Here is a 26,260-nt window from a genome sequence, read left to right as displayed (position 1 = left end):
CTGTAAGATATGTCAGAACAGTAATAGTGATTAACCATGCTGTAGTTGTTTGGAGAATAGGGCCCTATATCTGCTATCATGATATCTAAATACTTTTGAATACCAATTTTTGAAATTAACTGTGTCATGAACAGTTGATGATGTAAGTACCAATGCCCAGATATTATTGAGTAACCAAGGGTTTCTGTCGGTGAGCATTATTGTGTGTAAAGCAAGACTGGGCCAAGCATTTTAGTGCTAACTGCCCAAAACACAATTTATTGCATTCTTACTGGCTGAGAGAAAGTGTACAGCTGTATTTAGCATAACATTGGAGAATATTTGTTTTATGACATTAAACAACAAGGGTAGCATTCTATTGGCTTTTGGTCTCATTTATATGCAACAGTGACCATTACTACATGCCTGACTGCATCATTCACATCATGTGACAGGATAACGACCAGAACAATTAAGACTATTACCTACTTTTTACAGTTCTGGTAGCGAGACAAAGTGCTATCTTCATTGTAAAGGCTGAATTGAAATAATATTAAACTACTTGTTTTGTTAGAGGAAACTTATCTCCACTGTCAGTTATGCTGTAACCTCAAAAACAATGCTGTTATGTATGTGTGCTCATTAGGAAGTAGAATAGCAGTGCTCAAGGAAGGAGCATTTTTCTATTTCATGCCCTGTGACAGCTTTAAGCCTCCCAGGTTAGGTATGACATAGATAAGATGCAATGCAGTGGATCATGGACTTGACAATGTACATCGACAGCCTCTAACCATTCTACCAAAACATTGTCATTATCCACACACTTGCTCTATTCATGACGTCTCAGAACGAGACCACTTAATTAGTGCCAGTCAATGCTGAATTAGGACAATTTTCTAATATATACTACACTGATTGTGAACTGGGTCTGTCTGAAATTATTTCAATTTTGATGGAGAAATATCTTAGCATTAGTACTGTTAAATTATGATTTTATACATTGCTTGGTGCAATATTGGATTTTAGGGAGATACTCATCAAAGTGCAATAACCTAGTGACTCAGACTTCTCATATTACTGTATCTTCCATGACATAGACAAGGAATCATATAACACCATGAAAAACATGGTATTGTACTGTGAAAGAGTCACATTATCAATATCCTGTCAATGTTTTTTGACATTGTTGTGGTTATGAAGAGATGTGTATATGTATATATTAAATAAAATACGTTGATAACAGTAAGTTATAAGATGCTGGAATAATCATGGGTTCAGATGATGTTTCTAGACAACTTAAACTCAACTGCCGTAATTTATATTATCATTGATTGCATAAATACCTATGTGCGTGTGTATGTGCATACCAATTTAAACAGCTATTTTGATCTAGCAGTCACATCTAGCAGTACAAAATTCAGTGCAGTGGCAAGGTGCATCAGGTATACACACAGCATTCACTTTATAAAAAGACATAGCATACAACAAATAATTACGACAGAGTAGAAAGAAATTCCATACCTAATATATTTTAAAAGGTTTGTGTGTACATTTGGACTAAATTTATGGATATTTATTTACATTACTGTAAACACTACCAGCAGTACATCGACATTAATACTCTGTAGACTTCAAGTATAATAGCAGGTTCTGCAGCAAGAAGGGAACATTCCAATACTTACATTATAAGATGCAAAAAAGGGATCTATGACACGTTACGTACAGGTATCCTTAATATTCCCTCTACCACTTTGTAAAAAGATTGTAAACACACCCAAAATAGGCAATGCCATTATTATTTTACAGACCTATTGAAAATTCAGGCCTGGATTCCAGGCTATTTAGGTAAACATTTATTTAATTTTATATTTTACGTATTATGACCTGTTAGGTGCAGAAAATCTTGGGTAGAGAAATTGGTATTAAGTAAATGGTGGAGTGGAATAGCAGGCGTGTGTAGCGTGAGTAATGGGGGGAACAATGTAGCAGCTGGCAATGGATGGAGGGTAAAATGAGCTGGATGAAGAGTGCAGGCAGGAATAATGTGGAGTTGTGGAGCTGCTAAAAAAGCTGGGTGACCTCCTTGATAAAGGCCAGGGGTTAATGAGATATGAGTTAAGTGTGGTGGGAGAGGATGGGCATGTGGAACAGACTGCGAGTGAGGCTGCATGAAGGCTCCTGCAGTCACTGCAGCTGCAGCGGCAGCGTGATGCTGGAGCACAGTGTGATGAATTGTTGTAATCGATGCGGTCGTCACCGATTGCTGGAGAGGGACCGGCTGCTGCATGGGAGCTGCGGCAGTAGGTGAAGGTGTCTTCACTTTGCTGACTAGCTTCTGTTGCTCTATGTGTTGTTGAGCTTGAACCTGCAGTTGCCTGTATTTCTCAATTTCTTCTGGGGTGAATGATATTGTCTGGGAGAGTGGGGAGAAAGGTTTGTACCTTTGCTCGGTACTTTGAAGTTGATTGTCAATAATTTCTGTTGCCTCATTCTGCAGAGCTTGCTGGGTGTTGCAATGCGGAATGTTTGAACTATCTTGAAGCCACGCTGTTCTTTCTGCATGTGTCTCAGGCGCAGTTTCATAATGACAGAGAAATACTTCATTTAGGGATGCCTTGATATCTTTAATGTTATCACCATATGAGTCTGTCTGTTTGTGATGATTAACATCTCTCTGTGATAACGTCTTCATATTCGGTACCTTTTCACTGTGTGGCAACACAGTGCCATCATTTAGGACAAATGAAAGTCCGGGAAACAAAATATCCTCTGAAGGTTCTTTGGGGTTAATCCGCATTTCTGAAAACCTATGTTCATCAAGTTCATGTCTATCATGTGTCATTTCAGACACTTCTGTGTCCAGAAGATGATTGTTTATCTTTGAATGGTAATCTTCTGTAAATGTTCCTGTTGACAGTTTGTATACTGAACTGCAGCCTTTCTCTGCCTGCTCCACAGTTGTATGAGAGATGTTTATCATATTCTTATTATGCCTTGGAGCATTTGGTGCAGAATCTTCACAGAGATTCTCTTGACATAAAGGATAGCAATGCTGCAACCCATCTGGTGAAAAACACTTAGCCTTTCTTCTTTCTGATGTTTTGCTCTTTAACTTATGCCTAGCTTGACATTGTTGCTTTCTTCGGAAAGATTCTTCTCTACTATTGTGGCTATAATCTGAGTTGGAACTACCCACTTGGCTCCAACTCCTATATGAGGAATCAGGGCTTTGTTTATGACCTTCATTTGGTGATAAAGAATGTCTATGTCTACGACGCTTGTGATAGTCTATGACAGGATTGCCATTCAGAGATGCATACCCTCTCTTCTCTGAATGGTTCTGGCAAGCATGTCTTTCATCACTATGTTGATCAGAATATTCCATGTCTGAAAAAGAATTGTAGCGATTGCCTCTATTTCTTTGTTTACTTTTATAAGAACATGTGTTACATGATGAGTGGTAGTCTTTTGAAGAATTCCTGGACAATGAACACTGCTTGTGTTGTCTGTAAACATTTCTCTCACTATCTGTAAGAAAATCATCATGTTCCCCATAGTCCTCACTGCTCTCTCTTTGCTCTCTAGTTTCATTATTTCGATTACACACTCTGTCGTTCTGTTTACTTTTCAAAGTATCTCTTTTTCGATTGTCGCAATCAATTTTTTTCTGAGATTTACCCAATTTTTCTAAGGCTTCGTTACTTTGATCACACTTAACTTCAAAGTATTCAGTGCATCCTTCTGGATTTTCTTTTATTGCCCTTTCTTGCCCAAGTCTGCATTCCGCTGTGTCTGTAGTGTTTTCTTCATCAGACAACTCATTCGGGCCTGAACTGCTAGAGCCTTCATCTAGCTCCATTTCTTCTAGCTCCATTTCTTCTCTACTTTTCCACTCCACCAATACTTTCCTCCTTTTCAATTTTTTATATATGCAACTGCGCTTTTTCTCTCCTTTCCACTTTTTAAAACTTTCCCTTTCAGTCTCTTTCTTCCTTTGCTTATGCTTTAAATGCCGGCAAGACTTTTTGTGCTTTTTCCACTTTTTAGGCTTGCAATAAGATATTATTTTTTTAATGGATTCTTCTGGACCAGTCCCATTGTAGTGGGACTTTAATCTAACTGCTTGCTCATTCCAAACATTCTGTGTCTTTTCAAAATCACTTTTTTGAAGAGTATGGTTCATCTCATCTCTGCTGGTAGCACTTTGTACATAGAGGCTAGAGCTATCTGGTTTCAATTCGGGAATGCTACTTAGAAAATCCCTTTTGGTATTGACCTCGGGTCTGCTTAGTTCTTTCAATGAGGTTTGGGATGTCTTTAAATCAGTTGCATCGGATTTAATCTCCTCCACACAGTCTTTAGCTCTGGAGGACCTAAAGTCAAAATATAGAGGGTTGCAGCAAAATGTTACGGAAGGCTGTGTGTTAGTAAAAAGCAACATCTCTGAAGGCCACTGAAGGACAGTTGACTCATCTTTGCTGACTACAGGAAAGAAAGGAGCACCAGGTCTTCTGCATACGCAAGGATTATTTTGTATGTCTGCACTTTCTGGCCCTACATGTTCAGAACAACAATTCTCAGAAAAACTTTGAATGAACTCCTCAGTGACATTACCTTCTTGGATTGATTCGTCAGCTGTTGCACATGTTTCAACTTCCACCAGTGAATTTAACGCTTCATCACTTAAGATCATATCAACTCCATTTTTGTCCACAACAGGATCAAAACGCTCTGACCTTTCATTTTCTGATGGTTTTTCTTTCTTGTTTACCATCTTGTGGTGTGTATCTTGTTTTGTTGATGGCACAGACACTAAGAAAGGAAGCTTTGGCTTATTCTTGCATTGAACTTGAGATACACAGGAAGAAAAACTGTTTTCTGCTGCACTGTTGTGTTCTTTCATTACCAAATCCTGTGACCCCTCTTTAATCAAGGACACTGCGTTACTGCGGATACTGTTTTCCTGCTGGCGCTTACTGCTTTCTGGTTTCACATCTAAATCAACACCTGTCTCTGCTCCAGAACTTGATTGAGTATTATAAGTATTACAGTTGATTCTGCGTTTGTGGCTTGTATTCTTTTTGCTTGATCCTTCTTCACTGTTCTCGCAGAAAACTGCTGCAGATGATTCCAGTTTGACAGGAACTTTCTTGGGAAAGGAAAAGGAGAATCCTATTTTCTGTCCACAGGTTTTTTTTCCCAGCTTACAATGTTCAGCCTTCCAGATGTCAGTTGTATTGCTTGCGGACAGTATGTTCTTTCCTCTACTGATTTCCTCCATGCTGTCTGCCATGCCACTTTCAGGATCTGTTGATTTACTGTCTGTTCTTCCAACATCCAGGCTGGCATGCTGCTGATTTTTCCCTGAGGCATTTTCAACAGCAACAGTCGTGGACTTGAACATTGGACCACTCCCTGGGGCACTAGAGTGCAACAAACAAGATAGTGTGAAACACTGCACATGAACGAAATATAGAAATAGCATTACTGTCAATCCAGCCAACAGCAGAAAATAAAATCATAGCAGAATATGTAAACAGTCCTATTTCTTTCTATAGAGACTTGTCTGATAATGCTATGAGTTCTGAAATGATAAGTAACAACACGTGGTTCCCTTCTATACATTAGGTTCTATGTAGGTTGCATAGTTTAGCAGAATGCTACCTGACAGGCTTTATAATCAGAACGTCAAAAGAACTGGTAGTGCTCTATAGGTGGAAAGTGGTTGCCACATGTTAAATGCATGTATCAAATAGTTAAAAAAAAATTATCAACTTGTTTTCTTATAAAATGATACATGAGGAACTGTGTAGATATAACTTCAGTGTGATGTAATTAGGCGGGATCAATACCAAGTGTACTTACACACTACATGGTACTGAATTAAAATCAGTTGAGAGAGAAAGGGATCTTGGCGTTACTGTTCATAATTCTCTACAGGTTCATGACCAATGCCCAAAAGCCGTAGCCAAAGCAAGCAGGGTATTAGGTTGCATAATTAGAACTATTCAATATAAAACAAAGCACACCGTCTTGTCCTTGTACAAGTTAGACTGCATTTGGAATACATTTTTGGTTCCCTCACGATGGACGATATAGAAGTTTTGGAAAAAATCCAAAGGAGGACCATGAAAATTATCCCCAACTTAAAAGACCTTAGTTATTCAGAAAGGCTTAAAAACCTGGGTCTATTTGCTTTAGAAATGTGTAGACTTTGGGGTAATTTGATAGAGGTATATAACATAGTTAAAGGGCTTGATTATGTTCCTGTTGAGCTAGGTTGAGGAAAACCAGAAGTCATGCATACAAGTTACGTAAGGATAGGGCTAGGCTAGGTTAGATGTTTGACAGTTGTTCTTTTCCCAGGTGTATAGTAGACCTATGGAACAAGTTATCAGCTCATGTGATGAGTGCAGCCTCTCTGTGTGACTTCAAGAGAGCTCTGGACTAGTTCCTGATTCGGAAGAAGATTGCATCGTATAAAAAGTAGGTAAATTACCAAGAGCTATATGCATGGTCGATGTGGTCTCCTGGACAAGCTTTGATCACTTAAGGGGGGGAGTTCGGAGATGAATTTCCCAGATTTTCTTTTTCCCTAATTGGCCTTGGTTATTTTTCTGGGTTTTTTGCCTCTCCCAGCAGATTACATGACTGATGATGGGTTGGTGGGTATGTGTACTGGTGGGTATGGTGCCTAAACATGATGCTCCATGTTGATAGGTATGAATCTGTGATAAGTGACTATGTAAGGCTGTTGCTTAACTAGTCTGTGGGAAAAATCTCCCATCTTTGACACCAGTCCCCAGATATTGAATTTTACAGTATCGACTAAGCTGGGTTTGCTGCGATCCTGGTAGCACGCAGCAATGGCATGCCAGAATGGACAAGCTTTTGAGGATTTGGTGAATCCGGCATAAACCATTATATTGTGTAGAGATCTCTTCATCCCCTTCCCATCATGAATAATGCTAAAATCTGTTTCCCATTCTAATTTTTATGGTTGAGTTGACTTGGTGTTAATCAGAGTGTTAGACAGGTTTGCATATTGAAGAGGGGATTGCAGTATGAAAAGTGGTTGAAGAAGATACTCTAGCACTAATGCACATTAAGGTACAGGTTATAGACTGATGGAGGCAGTCAGGGTGAACTGTGCTAGTAGAGAATGGAAAGAAGGGAAATATAAGCAGAAAACAGAATAGTGTCTGAGTTAAAGAAAGGGAAGGAGGCTTTGTGAATGAATCAGATTTCTTGGTTTGAAGAATTGAACTCTGGAAAGTTAATAGGTTCATAAGAACAGGAGTAGGCCATTCAGCCCCTCGAGCCTGTTCTACCATTCAATTAGATCATGGGTAATCTTAACTCCATTTACCCACCTTGGTTTCGTACCCCTTAAGACCCTTGCCTAACAAAAATCTATCAATCTCAGTTTTGAAATTTTCAATTGATCTAGCCTCAACAGATTTTTTTGGGGAGAGAGTTCCAGATTATCGTGCTGAGATTATCATGGATAGCACGTTCAGTGAGGTGGTCACACCGCAGGTAAAGATTACGCAGGGAGAAAGGAAATGGGTGACCGCCAGGCAGAGTAAAAGGACTAGGCAGGTAGAGCAGGAGTCCCCTGGGGCCATCTCCCTCTCAAACAGATATTCCGCTTTGGATGTTGTTGGGGGAGATGGTTTATCAGGGGAATGCAGCAAGAGCCAAGACTATGGCACCACGAGTGACTCAGTTGCACAGGAGAGGAAAAAGAATGGGAGAGCAATAATGATAGGGGATGCCATCGTAAGGGGAACAGATAGGCGTTTCTGCGGCCGCAGACGTGACTCCAGGATGGTATGTTGCCTCCCTGGTGCTAGGGTCAAGGATGTCATGGAGCGGCTGCAGGACATTCTGAAGGGGGAGGGTGAACAGCCAGAGGTCGTGGTCCATATCGGTACCAACGACATCGGTAAAAAAAGGGATGAGGTCCTGCAAGCAGAATAATAGGGAGTTAGGAAATAAATTAAAAAGGAGGACCTCTAAGGTAGTAATCTCAGGATTACTCCCAGTGCCACGTGCTAGAGAGAGCAGAAACAGGACAATAGACTAGATGAATGCGTGGCTTGAGAGATAGTGTTGGAGGGAAGGGTTTAAATTCCTGAGGCATTGGGACTGATTCTGGGAAAGGCAGGACCTGTACAAGCTGGACGGGTTGCACCCAAGCAGAACTGGGACCAATATCCTCGCGGGGGCATTTGCTAGTTCTGTTGGGGAGGGTTTAAACTAGTATGGCAGGGGGATGGGAACCAAAGGGCAGGTACAGATAGGACAAATTCAGACCAGGAAACGGGAAATAGAAAAGCAGTTAGTGATGTAGTTAGCGACTCAGAAAGGCAAAAGAAGCAAAGGTTAAATAGTGTTCAGCACAGGAAATTGACGGGGTTAAAGGGTATATGCTTCAATACAAGGAGTATTACAAACAAAGCAGATGAGCTAAGGGCACAGATAGACACATAGCAGCATGATATCATTGCTATAACAGAAACCTGGCTTAAAGAGGGGGATAAATGGCAGCTCAATATCCCTGGATATAGAGTTTTCAGGCAGGATAGAATGGGTGATAAAAAAGAGGAGGGGTAGCATTATTGGTTAAAGAATCAATTACAGTTGTGAGAAGGGATGATATGCTAAATGGATCATCAATCGAGGCCATATGGGTTGAGCTAAGAAATAAAAAAGGGGCAGTCACACTACTAGGAGTGTACTATAGACCCCCGAATAGCGAAAGGGAGATAGAACAAATATGTAGGCAAATTTCTGAGTGCAAAAATAAGAGGGCAATAATAGTAGGGGACTTCAACTACCCTAACATCAACTGGGATTCAAACAGTGTGAGGGGCAAAGAGGGCGCAAAATTCTTGATCGGTGTCCAGGAGAACTTTTTTAGCCAGTACTTGACAAGCCCAACAAGAGGGGATGCAATTCTAGATTTAGTCCTGGGAAATGAAGATGGGCAAGTGGGTGAAGTGACAGTGGGTGACCATATTGGGGATAGTGACCACTATTCAGTTAGTTTTAGCATTATTATGGAAAAGGACAGAGTTAAATCAGGAGTAAATGTTTTAAATTGGGGGACGGCAAATTTTACAGAACTAAGAGGTGATTTGGCAAAAGTGGACTGGACTCAACTACTTGAGGAGAAATCAGTGGCAAGCCAATGGGAGGCACTAAAAAGTGAAATTCTATGGGTACAATGCAGACACGTCCCCTCAAAGAAAAAGGGAGACACTGCCAAATCTAGAGCCCCCTGGTTGTCTACAAGTATACGGGGCAAGATAAAGCAGAAAAAGAAAGCTTATGACAGTCACAGAAAACTAAATACTGCAGAAAGCCTAGAGGAGTATAGAAAGTACAGGGATGACGTAAAAAAGGAAATAAGGAGAGCAAAGAGAGGGCATGAAAAAATATTAGCTAGTAAGATTAAAGAAAACCCAAAGATGTTTTATCAGTACATTAAGAACAAGAGGATAGCCAAGGAAAAGATGGGATCTATGAGGGATGATAAGGGTAACTTGTGTGTAGAAGCAGAGGATGTGGGTAGGGTTTTAAATGAATATTTTGTCTCCATATTCACAAAGGAAAGGAATGATCCAGACATAGTAGTTAAAGAGGAAAGGTGTGAAATATTGGATAAGGTAAACATAACGAGAGAGGAAGTACAGAGGGACTGGAATCCTTGAAAGTTGATAAGTCACCAGGGCCGGATGGATTGTTTCCTAGGCTATTGAAGGAAGCCAGGGAGGAAATAGCGGATGCTCTGAGGATCATTTTCCAGTCCTCACTAGATACGGCGAGGTACCGGAGGTCTGGAAGACTGCAAACGTAATACCATTGTTTAAAAAGGGTACGAGGGAAAGGCCGAACAATTATAGGCCGGTTGGTCTTACCTCGGTGGTGGGCAAACTATTAGGATAAACTGTCACTTGGAAAGGCATGGTTTAATCAGGGATAGTCAGCATGGATTTGTTCAGGGAAAGTCATGCCTTACAAATCTGATTAAATTATTTGAGGAAGTGACAAGGAGGATTGATGAGGGTAGTGCAGTGGATATTGTCTACATGGATTTTAGTAAGGCATTTGACAAGGTCCCACATGGCAGACTGGTCAGAAAGGTAAAAGCCCATGGGATGCAGGGAAATGTGGCAAATTGGATCCAAAATTGGCTCAGTAAGAGGAAACAAAGGGTAAAAGTTGATGGATGTCTTTGCGAATGGAAATCTGTTTCCAGTGGTGTGCTATAGGGCTCAGTGTTGGGTCCCTTGCTGTTTGTGGTATATATTAATGATTTGGACTTGAATGTAGGGGGCATGATTGGCAAATTTGCAGAAGACACAAAAATTGGCCGTGTAGTTGATAGTGAAGAGGATAGCTGTAGACTCCAAGAAAATATCAATGGGTTGATGGAGTGGGCGGAAAAGTGGCAAATGGAGTTCAACCCGGAGAAGTGTGAGGTAATGCAATTAGGGAGGGCAAACAGTAGAAGGGAATACGAAGAAAACGGGAAAATATTGAGAGGGGTGCAGGAAGTGAGAGACCTTGAAGTGCGTGTGCACAGGTCCGTGAAGGTGGCAGTACAGGTAGATAAGGTTGTGAAGAAGGCATATGGAATGCTCTCCATTATTAGCCGAGGTATAGAATACAAAAGCAGAGATGTAATGATGGATCTGTATAAAACGCTGGTAAGGCCACAGCTGGAGTATTGTGCACAGTTCTGGTCACCAGAAGGATGCAATTGCTCTGGAGACACTGCAGAGAAGATTTACAAGAATGTTGCCAGGGCTTGAAAATTGCAGCTATGAGGAGAGATTGGATAGGCTGGGGTTGTTTTCCTTGGAGCAGAGGAGGCTGAGGGGTGACTTGATTGAGGTGTACAAAATTATAAGGGGCCCCGATAGAGTAGACAGAAAATACCAGTTTCCCCTAGCGGAGAGTTCAAGAACTAGAGGACATAAATTTAAGCTGATTGGCGGAAGGATTAGAGGGGACATGAGGAAAAACTTTTTTACCCAGAGGGTGGTGGGTGTATGGAATTCGCTGCCCGAATTGATGGTAGAGGCAGGGATCCTCAACTCTTTTAAAAAGTACCTGGACCTACACCTAAAGTGCTGTAAGCTGCAGGGCTACTGACCGGGTGCTGGAAGGTGGGATTAGAATGGGCACCTGGTTGTTCTTCAAGCCGGCGTGGACACGATGGGCTGAATGGCCCCCTTCTGTGCTGTATCTTTTTTATGGTTCTATGGTTCTATTTCCACTACCCTTTGTGTGAAGAAGTGCTTCCTGACATTACCCCTGAATGGCCTAGCTCTAATTTTAAGGTTATGCCCCCTTGTTCTGGACTCCCCCACCAGAGGAAATAGTTTCTCTCTTTCTGAGAGAAAATAAAATAAAAATGTAAATTAAAAAGGAGATCAGTAAACAACATCCACAGCAACAGAGGTAGCGAGTTGAAATGTGGAATAGAAAGGAGGAAATGATGATAGTTAAACTTGCTTGGATGGAATTTAAAATTGCAGTCATATTTGAAGTCAGCAGTGATAGATATAATGGGGGGAATTTTAACCCGCAGGATGGGTGGAAGAGGAGCGGGGTTAAAATTTTTAAAACTGAAACCTGACCCCAACCTGCCTCCAACTTCCAGTTTAATTGGGGTGGGTTGGTGGGGCGGGCGACTAACCTGCTCTTGAGAGGCAGATCAGTAATTTAAATATTTTAAAGAGGCTGCGTGCTTCAAATTTTAGCAGGCTTTTAGATTTAACGGCAACGGGCCGTGTTTCCCAGGGCTCGCAAAACCTGGCAGCTGAAAGAGGCAAAAACAGCCGGATCCAGCAGGGAAGTGCCTTGTGGGCCAGGAGAAGCAGGAGTGCTTCCCCCAGCATTCCCAAGCAAACCCGCTGTGATCCCTCTCCCTCCCTGCGATCCGCCGACACCCCCTGCCCCGCAATCGGCCTCCCTACCCACAGTCTCTCCCCCCCCGACCTCCACAATCTCTCCCTCCCTCCCTCCATGATTTCCCCCCAAACCCATGATCTTTCCCTCCCACCCTCCCTCCTCTCCACTCCCCAGCCTCTCAATCTGGCTGGCTGCCAGCCGGGTAATGGAAAAAAAATTAAATCTTGCTGTTAAATTCGGCAGGGCCTCCGCATTACCTGGATTTCTGGGTTTCCTGGTTGCTATGACCACCACACCACCTCCCTCCCCCCGCTCTCTCCCCACTTCCCTATAAATATCGGGAGCAATATGTCAACAGTCAAGAAATATCAGTGGGCACTTGGATTTTTAATGTCTTAGGTTACATGGAAAATCGTTTGATAAAAGAATCATCCCACATTTTACACAACTAGGGGAAAAAAATGAGAAAGTAATTCCTGCTTTGTTCATTACTAATGTGATGCACAGGTTGAATTTCTACCTGAAATACAACCAAACCTGGAGTAAGGAACGAGGACTAACCTGTCAATAACCATTGATAATAAACTGCATTAGCTTAGGAATACATATTCTCTGGAATGAGTTAGGGCAGCAGCAGTAATGCTCGAAGATCTACTGTACTTCCGATCCTCTGATTAGAAAATGTGCTTCCCCAGAACATTTTAATGTTATACCAATATTTACACACCATTCAACTTGCTTCCTGAACTCTGATAGCTCATTGTATACCATTTTTAGTTTTCTTATTCTTGTATTTTTATTTACTGATGTAAATTAATATATTGGAAAACATTCGTTAAGCTATTTTGCATGAAAGCTAAAATGCATACTATCTCAAATTATGACTGTGGTGCGGATTCTTATAATGTAAAGAAAATGTAACATGTTTAAATTATTTAAAAGACTTCATTTTTAATAAGATCTAAAAAAAGCATTTTAAATTGTTATGAAGCTCCTTTATTGCACCTGTGCCTGTAATATTATACCACTTATTTACTCACCACCCAACTTGCTTCCTGAGCTCAGCTAGCTCATGTAAACGTTTCAGAGCTTTTTCCTGTTTCTTTTCATCTTTTCTGGACTTGGAAGCTACATTCCTGGCAAACTCCCTCTGCTTCAGTTCTTTCAGTCTCTGTAAAAATAGGTAGAATAGATATCAATTTAAATTACCAGCTGTGATGAGAGGCTTCTAACCTTAATCAAACAGTGTAATGAATCCACTTTTTTCCACTAATAGCTATCCATGTCAAAGAGATAGGGGGAACTGTGTGGCACACTGGGTCAGACAATAACCTTCCAACCCGAGGACTTTCAAATCCAGCTCAGATTGCTGGAATCAAGTTTTAGTGTCTGCTGGCTGTAGGGATCCTACATGAAATGAGTCTAAGTAATTTGGTGCTCTGTAGGCACGGGCCCAGAGCATCAAACTGACCCTAATTTGCTGGGAATCTCCTGCAGAGAGGCTGCAGAATAGTGAGTCTAGGAAATAGAAAAAACACACGTTACAGCAATATGGGCTGCTCTTTCGATGTTAGGAGGAGATATATTGTTGGGGCACAGAGATGGAGTTTTCCTGACCTTTCCATTGTGTACTTGACCTGAGGGTGCTTGATATTGACAGTGTTTCATCCCTCAGCACTAACATCCTTCACTTTGAGCATATAAATTCACACACAAACAGCGTCAAATTCACAACTACAGTGAGTCTACAACTAAGTATAAGTTTGAAAACAGTTTGGGGTATGGTGCGGTGTTTGTGTATTCATTGGTATTGCAACTTTAGCCGTTTTAAGAGCTTTTACAAGACAGGAGTATACCCATGATGGATTTGTGATTCTCCTCTCCTGGCTGCACTTTTAGTGTAAATGAGCCAACCTTTCTGAGACTGATGGCATTAGAGACCGACAAAAATGTGGGTCTATGAATCTGTTGTTGGGTTGAATCTGCCTGTACCTGCAAAATAGCTCTGGTCCCTATTTGCTCGTTATTTACGTACCAGGGAGAGGTAGATTTTCAAATGGCTGCTTGGGTGTAAAATTGGCTTTGAGGATCAGCCGCATGTTATAGAAACAGCCTGGTTTTCATTTCCATATGTGTATGGGCAATGGAAAAGAAAATTGTTTGGATTCTATAATGGGTGGTCGATCAGCAACACTAGTTTTAAGCTCGAGCAGCTCACTACACACACCAGAATCCAGCAACACTACCAAGACTAGCACCTGACAGAATATGTAAGGTTGGGGGGAGATCAGTGTATGGAGGTCACTCTTCCAAGAGAGGAGTAACTATTCAGGTAGTGTAAAAGTGTCTTTAAAGATAAAATAAGCAAAACATTTTACTGTTCTTCAGCTAAAAAAAAGACTTTTTCTTCATGTGACTTTTCTATTCCATGCGTGGTATAAATTCCTTAAAAATAACAGTTCTAAAAAGTTCAGGAAAATTAGTCAAAGCCTACAACAAAAAGAACTGATAGGGGAAAAAATATTCTGAAGTAGAGTAAAACTAGTAAAAAGGTTTCTAATTATAAAATCATAATTAATAATGGAAATTAAAAAATATATCATTTAGCTCCTGCACTTAGCAGCTGGTACAGTTAACTTATAAAGTGGTCTAAGTGATAACAGGAAAGTATTGTCACTGAGAGCAGAACATCCATAGTTATACTGCAGCTGGAGTGTAGGGGAATGAGTAAGTGTACTCACTTCAGCTGACCTACTTAGGTCATTGCAGCGCCTCCTGCACTGTATGCAGGTGGGCGATATGTTGGTGGTGCAGGTGACCTCCTCTGCCACCTTGAGCCAGGCCTTCTTGGTGGCAGGGGCAGGCCGCTTCCTCCCGCCCGCCGGGGGGAAGATTTCTGTCCCCCCCCTCCTCCTCACCCCATCCAATAATACCTGGAGTGAGGCATCATTAAACCTGGGAGCAGCCTTCCCCCCGGGCTGCTCCATGCTGTAATTTTTCCTATTTCCTGCAGCATCAGTCAGTGGAGGACTGCCCCTTTAAATAGGGCTCCTCCAGCTGACAGCCTATGCTGCGCATGCCCAGTCCGCCCGCTGCGCAGCTTTCCAGCGCGAAACCCAGAAGCCAAGGTAAGTGGCTCCAATTAGCCTGCGATTCTGTGCGGAGCACCCCGATTTCACTGGGCGTGTTACCCACGCGCCCAGTCGACCCCCCCGTTGCGAACCCGCCGCCCTCCTAATATCGGGCCCATTGTATCCATTACATTACTCACACGTCTCTCCATTTAATTACTGGGAATGTTCGCCTGTTGTTTTTCCTCTGTTCGGGATATTCTGCACAGACATGTTCAAACCACCTGCATTATTATGAGATACTCGGGGTAATTTTTGTCTGCAAAATTTTTCTCTGGACCAGTGGACACAGATTTAAGGTGATTGGCAAAAGAACCAAAGGTGACATGAGGAAAAACTTCTTTACACAGCGAGTGGTTAGGATCTGGAATGCACTGCCCGAGGGAGTGGTGGAGGCAGATTCAATCATGGCCTTCAAAAGGGAACTGGATAAGTACTTGAAAGGAAAAAATTTGCAGGGCTTCGGGGAAAAGGCAGGGAGTGGGACTAGCTGGATTGTTCTTGCATAGAGCCAGCTGCGAACTCGATGGGCTGAATGGCCTCCTTCCATGCTGTAACCTTTTTATGATTCTATGAGCTGACCTGTCTTTTGGCGTGAATGAGGCAGTGGTGAGATCAAATGTTTTTTTTAAGAAGGCATCGATTTCACACCCGAGAGCTGCCCGATGTGTTTATCCAGCAGGTCTCGATTTAGGTGTCCAGTATTTCCACCTGAAACAGGCGAGAGCCTAGTAACCATATGCAAATCAGGTTTCCAGATGCTAACATCAGAAGGATTGCTGATGCTGAGGCTAAAGTAGGGTGGTGAAGGGCTGTGCAGAGAGTAAGAGAGATGTGAAGGGGATTCTTACTTTAACTGTTCTGGTGAGGTTCTTAAATTTCTTCCTGCATTGCTGCCCAATCCTGGGAACAACACTTGTGGCATTTGCATGGTCAACCACCTCCCTCCACTGCTGTTATGCAATTTGCCTGGACACCTGACGCCCATTACTGGGGAAGAAGATCTCCTTCCTGCTGCTGACTTGCTCTAGGAGCACCTCCATGACACCATCCGCTGGGAGCCCCGGCCGCAGTCATCTTCTCAGCAGACTGAAAAAGCAGTTCTACAATCCACCATACAAAAAGTGAACCTTCCCTTTAAGAGATGCAAGCTGCCTTTAAAGAGCAGAAGCCCCTGCCGGATTTCCCGCCCTTCTACCAGGCGAGCTGCCTATGGGGAGGGTGGTTGGCATTGGCAGCTCAACTTCGAAAAGGATCAAGCCTCACACCGATGTCACCGTGGGCATAGCAGACGCCCCACTTCCCTGATTTACGTGAAACTCAAAAATCGCCCCCACTGAGTCCTATATTAAAAATGTTACTAACTTTACCATCTAATTAATGCTTAATGGAAAATTGCACTTGATACTTTTAGTATTATTATCACCATCTTAGATGTTTTTGAAATGGGTTTACCGCAGTAGTTATTGATTACCGTGAGTGAACGAAAAACATAGGTTTGTACAATTATCATGGGTGGGTCACAATCGATTCAGTTCGTTTGCTGTGCTTTGGTGTTTTACACTACCAATGCTGTAAGTCACTATCAAAACAGTTTTTGTTACCATTGAGAAATTAAAGCTGCATTCATACTGCAACTGTACCATCGGTGAAAAACAAAACAACATTCGTAGCGTAATTGTGGTCCGAGTCTGGCATCAGGGCCCGATCTACCGCTGGAGTGAAGTGGAATGAGACTACCTGGAGGAGGCCAAAGCCTAACTGGCTAGCACTGAATGGATGCAAGCCAGGTAGGTCGAAATAAATGAAGACTGCAGATATGTTTCAAAAGTTTACCTAAATTGTTAACTTCCAAAACCTTGACAGAAGTACAAGTTGGATTTTTCTTATATGCTAAATGCATTTTTCGTTTTGGGACCCTGGTTCGCTCGTACCAATCTTTTAGTGGCCTGGCCAAGAATAGCTTTCACTGTGTCTGGGAGCAAGCAACCCATTTTATTTTTACTGAGAAAATGAGGTAAATGGGCAAAGTCTATAATGCCTTTGGAATATATCTTAATACAAAGAATGATGACTTCAGGGCCAAAAAGTAAATCATCCATTCTTTTTCTGAGTACACTGGGGAAAAGAAAAAAATAGTAATCTTCTGCTCTCGACATACTGGAAATTTGATTGAGCTCTTACTCAAATCCTCTAATTCCTCAATTTTACCATAATTCTTAGCTGGGAACCTATGGTAACTGCACTGGCCTAAACAAGCAAATCAAAATATTCTGAGCAGAAGAATAAAAAATAGCTGAGAAATATTTTGATTAAATGGAGTGGTGGGGGGAGGGGTGATGGGGGCAAGGTAGAAATGGAGTAAAGGAACTTAATTTGCCACTGGAGTTTAATTCACATTTAGATTTGTAAGATTTGACTTAAGAGACCAGATCTGCTTCAAGCTCTGAAACAAAGGAATCCAATGCTGCTTTAAAAAAAAATCAATTCCTGTAGCAAGATGCCATCAGTTGGAAACAAAACACAGATTAATAAACATTAGCGATTAAAAGCTATATTGATTAGGATTTCATTTGTCTTATTTGCACAAATTATTTGTGTGGCACAGACAACCTATTCTTAATTTTTTTTAAAATCAGTGGACAAGGGACAGGAGCTATATAGGGGAAAGGTATATATTATCAATGAGCAACCTAATTACAGATAGAATAAAGGATGCTGGAAAGAGAGTGTAATTATCACATGGCTGTACTTCAATGCATTTTGAAATGGAGATTTTACATTCTTGTAGCAAAGAAAGATCATTTAAATGCAGTATTTGAAACCAGTAATAGCATTGGCTCTTTTGCACCAGTTTCTGCCAACTATGGAGCCAAGAATAAGTAAAGCATACATCTGAGGCTACAGATTTTGTTATTTTGTACTGGTATGCAGAGATGACAGAGAATGGCAAACTGCTATAGCAAGTGAATATAAAATCATGTCTATTATCCAACTTATCATATTTTTAAGGGATGAAATTCATAATATCTCAATAGACTTACAACAGGCTACCTATTTTACACTCTTGCTATTGTTACTATAATATTTCATTTTTGTTCTGATCTCCATATTGAGACTGAAACAGACTTTTATCATCATCATAATGCAATTGAGATTTGCACTGAGTAAAATAAATTATTTTGAGATATATCATCTTTCCTTCATATAGAATTGTTAATAATTTTAGAAATACTTTATTGATGAAAAGGGTACAAGGTCAAGAAAATCTTGCTCTTGATGGCATATACTTTTAGATGACTATGAAATTTGATTGCTGGTTAAGAGCTAAAAAGAAAAGTTAGCTCAGAATGGTTTCCATTAAAATGTGATCTGTTCCTGATATGTAATAAGCTATGAAAGGCTCTGCATTAGATATTCTCTTGGGTTTGGTATTGCCAATCTCGCCCATGAACGAATAGAGTACCAATTTATTGTAACAGAAAATAATAAAGCACGCCACTATGGCCTTGCTAACAGGCTAAATGCATTCTTCTGACCAGAAGACTCTGAGGTTGATTTTCACTTCGGAAAATTAGTGTTAACAAAGTTAAGTGTCTAAAAATGGGGTCAGTTGCTTTATCATCCAATTAACCCCGATGACTGGCCCACTGGAACTTTCACAGAGACCCACCGCTGGGCTGCCGAAGCGTCTGCCAGAATCAAGTGGTTGGCCTCTTTCCCATGCAAATCGGGGTCCTAATGACATAATTTATGATGAAAATGACCAATTTCATGGGGCTTTGCTCTGGGCCCCAAGGTGGCCTGAAAAAAATCCAACGCCATATTGGCCTCAGATGCTTTCCCCCGGCAGCCTAAAACAGGTGTTAGGTCTTTTACATATGCTAATAAGGGGCCGAACATCAGGTTTAGGACCCCATGGAATTTGGGTTGTCCCCCTCCCACTGTCCGCCCCCTCCCCACCCCCTGGTACCTACCTACAGGCTCTTGTCGATGAGGCAAGTGGCCCGAACTTCATCTTCTGAAATGGGCCCAGACAAATCTCAACCCCAAGGAGTCTTGGTAGATTTGATGCTAAAATATCCAACCACTGCAAGGCGGCAATCAACAAAACTAATAGGATGGTGAACTTTGTAGCCAAAATAATAGAATATAAGTCAGAGCAGGTAAGAGTCAAATTGCATAGTGTTCTGGTCATACTGCACCTTGAGTACTGCATCCATTTCTGGTTACCAAGAAACAAGAGGGACATTTAAGTGCAGGAGGCAGTGCAGTGAAGAACCACAAAGCTAAACCCCAGTGTCAGGGATCTGACTTACAAAGAAAAACTCGAGGGACCTGGGACTTTTCAGCCTAGAAATGAGGCGTCTGAGAGGTGATCTTATTGAGGTATATAAGATTGTTAAGGTTGTATAAAAAAAATAATTTAAACAAAGCTGCTGGTGTGGAACTAGTGGACATGAGTTCAAACTAATTAGAGATCATTTTAGGACTATTATTAGGAAATTTTTCTTCATACAAAGAGTAATCAACATGTGGAATAAACTTCCAGATAGCATAGTGTATGCAAATACTCTGGAATCATTTAAGAAACAATTGGATGTTACAATGGATTGTCATTAGAATCTCTCTATATGGATGAATTAAGTTGGGCTTTCATCATCCTGTGATCTTGCAATGACTTTTCAACTGAGTCCAATACTCAATCATGGGATAAAACCACATTGCACTTATCTGTTGAGTATCCTGTGCAGCCTGTTCTTATATTCTACATATTCATAACACAGTAGAAATACAGAAGAATGAAAGAGGTCCAGGCAGTTTCCTTTATCATTAAGCTCTCATTCGAATCTATCACTCAAATTATCATCCTATAATGAACCACTATTCTTGGTATCAAAACATTACTATTGTACCTTTATAGTTAGTGCACTGCAACTTGCACCACTTCCCTTTGTCTCATTGCCTCTTTATTAGAGTATGGTATGGCAAAATGGTTAAAACGGTCCCTCAACTATTGAAATATCAGGGCAGGTGCTCAGGAACTATCTTAACCACTTTTTGAAAGTGGTAGAATTTACTTTTGAAATTACAACAGAACCAACAGATAAGCTAAAATATATGGGTACTCAATCTGTCACTTTACTATATAATAGCTGTTGTTATTGTGTGATGTAGTATATAGTTAACCTTTAAAGAATATTATAAACGTCCAAATTACAACTCACCATCCAAAAATGTGATAAAAAATCTGTAGTTCCAGCCTATAGCGTAGTTTTCTGGAATCAGACATCACTGCAGAAGTCTTGCACAGTGAAACACAGCCTAAGGGTCTCCTTGGCAGTAAGAAACTAAACAGATTTACTGAAATATATTAAAACATTCTATTCAGACTATTAGTTTCTTCCATAAAATGGAAATAAAGTACTTCCCATAGACTTTCCTATGCTTTTAATAAAATTGTAGTTCCACCAGAGACTGGGTAAAAGTACATGTTTTTTCCTTGCATCCTTGGTATCTAACATCATCAATTTTATAAATTTTGATCTTGTACAGTGATACTATGGTGCTCTTTTTTTGTATTGTATTGTCCTATCTATACATCCTAATACTCTGTTTGCTTTTGCTATAACTTCTCAGCACTGGTTGCAGAACTTTAGAGACTCATGCACAATAACTCCTGGATCTCTTTACCTTTCAACAGGATTTAATTCAGAACCCAGTATGATATAAACATGTTTGGCATTAATCATATCAGCCTGCATCACACCACATTTATCATCATGAAATGTCATTTGCAAGATGTAGGGGCCCATCCCCCCATTGCACCGAGATCAGATTGTAATCTTTTCTTCTCCTCAAGGGTTCTGATAACAGCAAGACTCCACTAGTAACCGGTCTACACCTAGAGCCACTACCATTAATAACAACCCTCTGTCTACGAGAACACAACTAATTCCATATCCAACCTCGGATCTGCCCGCCAATGCCATAAGACTCTATCTTATTTAAGAACATAAGAAATAGAAGCAGGAATAGGCCAAACGGCCCCTCAAGCCTGCTCCACAGCCCACTGGGATAGAGAATTCCAAAGATTCACAAACCTCTGAGTGAAGAAAATTTTCCTCATCTCGGTCCTAAATGGTCAACCCCTTATCTTGAGACTGTGACCCCTAGTTCTAGACTCTCCAGCCAAGGGAAACAGCTTCTCAACATCTACCCTGTCAAGCGCTCTAAGAATTTTATATGTTTCAATAAGATCATCTCTCATTCTTCTAAACTCCAGAGAATATTGGCCCATTCTACTCAATCTCTTCTCATAGGACAACCATTTCATCCCAGGAATCAATCCAGTGAACCTTCGTGGCGCCCGCTTTAAGGTAAGTATATCCTTGTTTAGGTAAGGAGACCAAAACTGTGCACAGTACTCCAGGTGTGGTCTCACCAGAACCCTATATAATTGCAGTAAGACCCCCTTACTCTTATACTCCAACCCCCTTGCAATAAAGGCTAACATACCATTTGCCTTCCTAACTGTTTGCTGTACCTGCATGTTGACTTTCTGTGATTCATGTACAAGGACACCCATAGGTGAGGTGAGAGTGACTGCCCTTGACATCAAGGCAGCATTTGACCGAGTGTGGCACCAAGGAGCCCTAGTAAAACTGAAGTCAATGGGAATGAGGGGGAAAAGTCTCCAGTGGCTGGAGTCATACCTAGCACAAAGGAAGATGGTAGTGGTTGTTGGAGGCCAATCATCTCAGCCCCAGGATATTGCTGCAGGAGTTCCTCAGGGCAGTGTCCTAGGCCCAGCCATCTTCAGCTGCTTCATTAATGACTTTCCCTCCATCATAAGGTCAGAAATGGGGATGTTCACTGATGATTGCACAGTGTTCAGTTCCATTCGCAACCCTACAGATAATGAAGCAGTCCGAGCCCACATGCAGCAAGACCTGGACAACACCCAGGCTTGGGCTGATAAGTGGCAAGTAACATTCGCGCCAGACAAGTGCCAGGCAATGACCATCTCCAACAAGAGAGAGTCTAACCACCTCCCCTTGACATTCAGCGGCATTACCGTCGCCGAATCCCCCACCATCAACATCCTGGGGATCACCATTAACCAGAAACTTAACTGGACCAGCCATATAAATACTGTGGCTACAAGAGCAGGTCAGAGGCTGGGTATTCTGCGGCAAGTGACTCACCTCCTGACTCCCCAAAGCCTTTCCACCATCTACAAGGCACAAGTCAGGAGTGTGATGGAATACTCTCCACTTGCCTGGATGAGTGCAGCTCCAACAACACTCAAGAAGCTCGACACCATCCAAGACAAAGCACCCCATCCACCACCCTAAACATTCACTCCCTTCACCACTGGCGCACTGTGGCTGCAGTGTGTACCATCCACAGGATGCACTGCAGCAACTCGCCAAGGCTTCTTCGACAGCATCTCCCAAACCCGCGACCTCTACCACCAAAAGGACAAGGGCAGCAGGCACATGTGAACGACACCACCTGCATGTTCCCCTCCAAGTCACATGCCACCCCGACTTGGAAATATATCTCCGTTTCTTCATCGTCGCTGGTCAAAATCCTGGAACTCCCTTCCTAACAGCACTGTGGGAGAACCTTCACCACACGGACTGCAGCGGTTCAAGAAGGCGGCTCACCACCACCTTCTCAAGGGCAATTAGGGATGGGCAATAAATGCTGGCCTTGCCAGCGACGCCCACATCCCATGAACGAATAAAATGTTTAAAAATCCCTCTGATTACTAACATTTCTTTGTCTCTCACCTTTTAAAAAAAAATTCTGCTTTTCTATTCTTCCTGCCAAAGTGGATAATTTCACATTTCCGCACATTATACTCCATCTGTCACCTTCTTGCCCATTCCCTTAAGCAACCTATATAAGGCACCTTATCAAAAGCTTTTAACAGTCCAATGTCTACTGTGCTACGTTCATCCCCTTAAAAGAGGTCTACACCCACCATTGATGGGTGATTTCTGTGACTGATGGTAATGTTATCAATAAGATTTTGTAAGTGAGATGTTGCAAGAATTCCAGAAGGAGCCAAACGTGCCTACGGCTGATAATGGGTCAAAAAGACTTCTACATTAGTGGACAAATGTCACTACCTCATGGCGTAAGCCATAGCTCCTGGATCCAGGCTATATGAAGAAATAGATAACTCTATTTGAAACCTGACGTGCTTGAGTGAGATTGGAAAGGAGAGGTGCTAACTTGAATAATATGTTACCAATGCAACACTGAGACTACTATTGATGGAACTAATGTTTGCTTCAAAGCAAACTTAAGTCAGACACCCAATTCTTACATGTTTTAAGTTGTATGTATTTTACAGCATCAAACTGAATTGAGCCATTCAAAAATTAGAATTTTAAATTGCTAGGAGAAAGATCCTTCTCCTTCGGAAATTGGATTTTGAACAGATTAATCAAAGTTGAGACCCTCCCTCCCTAATCTATCTTGATATTTGTCTGTGGATGTCATTAAAATGTGTTAGTGAGGAATGTGGAATATTTAAAAGAAATGGAGAAGGAAAGATAGGATTTTTACTTTTATTTTATTAACTCATCCTGAGAGGAGCCGAGTCGAGCGGAGGGAGCGTCCGATAAAAGGCGGGATTCCAGAGCGCTGAGAACAGCTGAGAGGAGCCGAGCCGAGCGGAGGGAGCGTCCGATAAAAGGCGGGATTTCAGAGCGCTGAGAACAGCTGAGAGGAGCCGAGCAGAGCGGAGGGAGCGTCCGATAAAAGGAGGGATTCCAGAGCGCTGAGAACAGCTGAGAGGAGCCGAGCAGAGCGGAGGGAGCGTCCGATAAAAGGCGGGATTTCAGAGCGCTGAGAACAGCTGAGAGGAGCCGAGCGGAGCGGAGGGAGCGTCCGATAAAAGGCAGGATTTCAGAGCACTGAGAACAGCTGAGAGGAGCCGAGCGGAGGGAGCGTCTGATAAAAGGCGGGATTTCAGAGCGCTGAGAACAGCTGAGAGGAGCCGAGCCGAGCGGAGGAAGCGTCTGATAAAAGGCGGGATTTCAGAGCGCTGAGAACAGCTGAGAGGAGCCGAGCGGAGGGAGCGTCTGATAAAAGGCGGGATTTCAGAGCGCTGAGAACAGCTGAGAGGAGCCGAGCCGAGCGGAGGGAGCGTCTGATAAAAGGCGGGATTTCAGAGCGCTGAGAACAGCTGAGAGGAGCCGAGCCGAGCGGAGCTGCGACCGAGTTCGAAGTGACATCAGGAATCAGAAAGGGACGCGACACAGGGGAGGCACCTGATTGGTGAGTAGGTTCAGGTGAGTATTTCTACTTATCTACAGTAACTAAAGTAAAAAGAAAGGGAAGGTCTGCAGGTCTTATAGGAAGTAGCGTTTATTTTTTAGTGAATCAAGGTCCCTAGTGTAGTTAGCATTCTCTAAATTAAGAACAATTTAAAGGTAAACTCCTTAAAGGGAGTGGTAAGTAGTTTTTCTTTCCTTTTTTTTCTCTTGACATTGTAGTTGTTGTTAAGCTAACTTAAGGGTTAAGTCATGGCAGGAGATCCCACAGCCGTGTCATGTTCCTCTTGTGGGATGTGGGAATTCTGGGATCCTTCCTGTATCCCTGATTCCTTCACCTGCGGGAAGTGTGTCCAGCTGCAGCTATTGTTTGACCGCTTGACGGCTCTGGAGCTGCGGATGGACTCACTTTGGAGCATCCGCGATGCTGAGAAAGTCGTGGATAGCACGTTCAGTGAGTTGGTCACACCGCAGATAAAAATTACTGAGGGAGATAGTGAATGGGTGACCAACAGACAGAGGAAGAGTAGGAAGGCAGTGCAGGGGTCCCCTGCAGTCATCTCCCTCCAAAACAGGTATACCGTTTTGGATACTGTTGGGGGAGATGGCTCACCAGGGGAAGGTGGCAGTGGCCAGGTTCATGGCACCGTGGCTGGCTCTGCTGCACAGGAGGGCAGGAAAAAGAGTGGCAGAGCTATAGTGATAGGGGACTCGATTGTAAGGGGAATAGACAGGCGTTTCTGCGGACGCAACCGAGACTCCAGGATGGTATGTTGCCTCCCTGGTGCAAGGGTCAAGGATGTCTCGGAGCGGCTGCAGGACATTCTGGAGGGGGAGGGTGAACAGCCAGTTGTCGTGGTGCATATAGGCACCAACGATATAGGTAAAAAACAGGATGAGGTCCTACAAGCTGAATTTAGGGAGTTAGGAGTTAAACTAAAGGGTAGGACCTCAAGGGTAGTAATCTCAGGATTGCTACCAGTGCCACGGGCTAGTCAGAATAGGAATGACAGGATAGTTGGATGAATACGTGGCTTGAGAGATGGTGCAAGAGGGAGGGATTCAAATTCCTGGGACATTGGAACCGGTTCTGGGGGAGGTGGGACCAGTACAAATTGGACGGTCTGCATCTGGGCGGGACTGGAACCAATGTCCTAGGGGGAGTGTTTGCTAGTGCTGTTGGGGAGGGTTCAAACTAATATGGCAGGGGGATGGGAACCGATGCAGGAAGTCAGTGGGAAATAAAGTGGTGACAGAAACAAAAGGCAGTAAGGGAGAGTGTACAGAACATGACCGGACAGATGGTCTGAGAAAGCAGGGCAAAGACCAAGGGAAGTCTAGATTAAACTGCATTTATTTCAATGCAAGAAGTCTGATGGGCAAGGCAGAGGAACTCAGGGCATGGATGGGTACATGGGACTGGGATGTTATAGCTATTACTGAAACATGGCTAAGGGAGGGGCAGGACTGGCAGCTCAATGTTCCAGGGTACAGATGCTATAGGAAAGATAGAGCAGGAGGTAAGAGAGGAGGGGGAGTTGCGTTCTTGATTAGGGAGAACATCACGGCAGTAGTGAGAGGGGATATATCCGAGGGTTCGCCCACTGAGTCCATATGGGTAGAACTGAAAAATAAGAAGGGAGAGATCACTTTGATAGGATTGTACTACAGACCCCCAAATAGTCAACGGGAAATTGAGGAGCAAATATGTAAGGAGATTACAGACAGCTGCAAGAAAAATAGGGTGGTAATAGTAGGGGACTTTAACTTTCCCAACATTGACTGGGACAGCCATAGCATTAGGGGCTTGGATGGAGAGAAATTTGTTGAATGTATTCAGGAGGAATTTCTCATTCAGTATGTGGATGGCCCGACTAGAGAGGGGGCAAAACTTGACCTCCTCTTGGGAAATAAGGAAGGGCAGGTGAC

At 42.5% G+C, this 26,260-nt stretch overlaps 1 protein-coding gene across 1 annotated transcript in view; it reads right to left on the bottom strand.

Moving 5' to 3' along the window:
* Nucleotides 1-1,849: 1,849 nt before the first annotated feature.
* znf804a (zinc finger protein 804A) overlaps nt 1,850-26,260 on the bottom strand; it is a 229,189-nt gene continuing 204,778 nt past the window's right edge. Inside the window, exons 3-5 of the mRNA XM_067988176.1 lie at nt 12,948-13,078; nt 3,865-5,402; nt 1,850-3,822 (exon numbers count right to left, since the gene is read on the bottom strand). Coding sequence (XP_067844277.1) covers nt 1,850-3,822; nt 3,865-5,402; nt 12,948-13,078 — 3,642 coding nt within the window. The remainder of the gene's footprint in view (nt 3,823-3,864; nt 5,403-12,947; nt 13,079-26,260) is intronic.

This window comes from Heptranchias perlo, chromosome 7, assembly GCF_035084215.1.
Source record: "Heptranchias perlo isolate sHepPer1 chromosome 7, sHepPer1.hap1, whole genome shotgun sequence".
NCBI classification, from domain to species: domain Eukaryota; kingdom Metazoa; phylum Chordata; class Chondrichthyes; order Hexanchiformes; family Hexanchidae; genus Heptranchias; species Heptranchias perlo.
The sequence above is the reverse complement of the archived record's forward strand: the minus strand, read 5'-3'. Positions and strand labels throughout refer to the sequence as shown.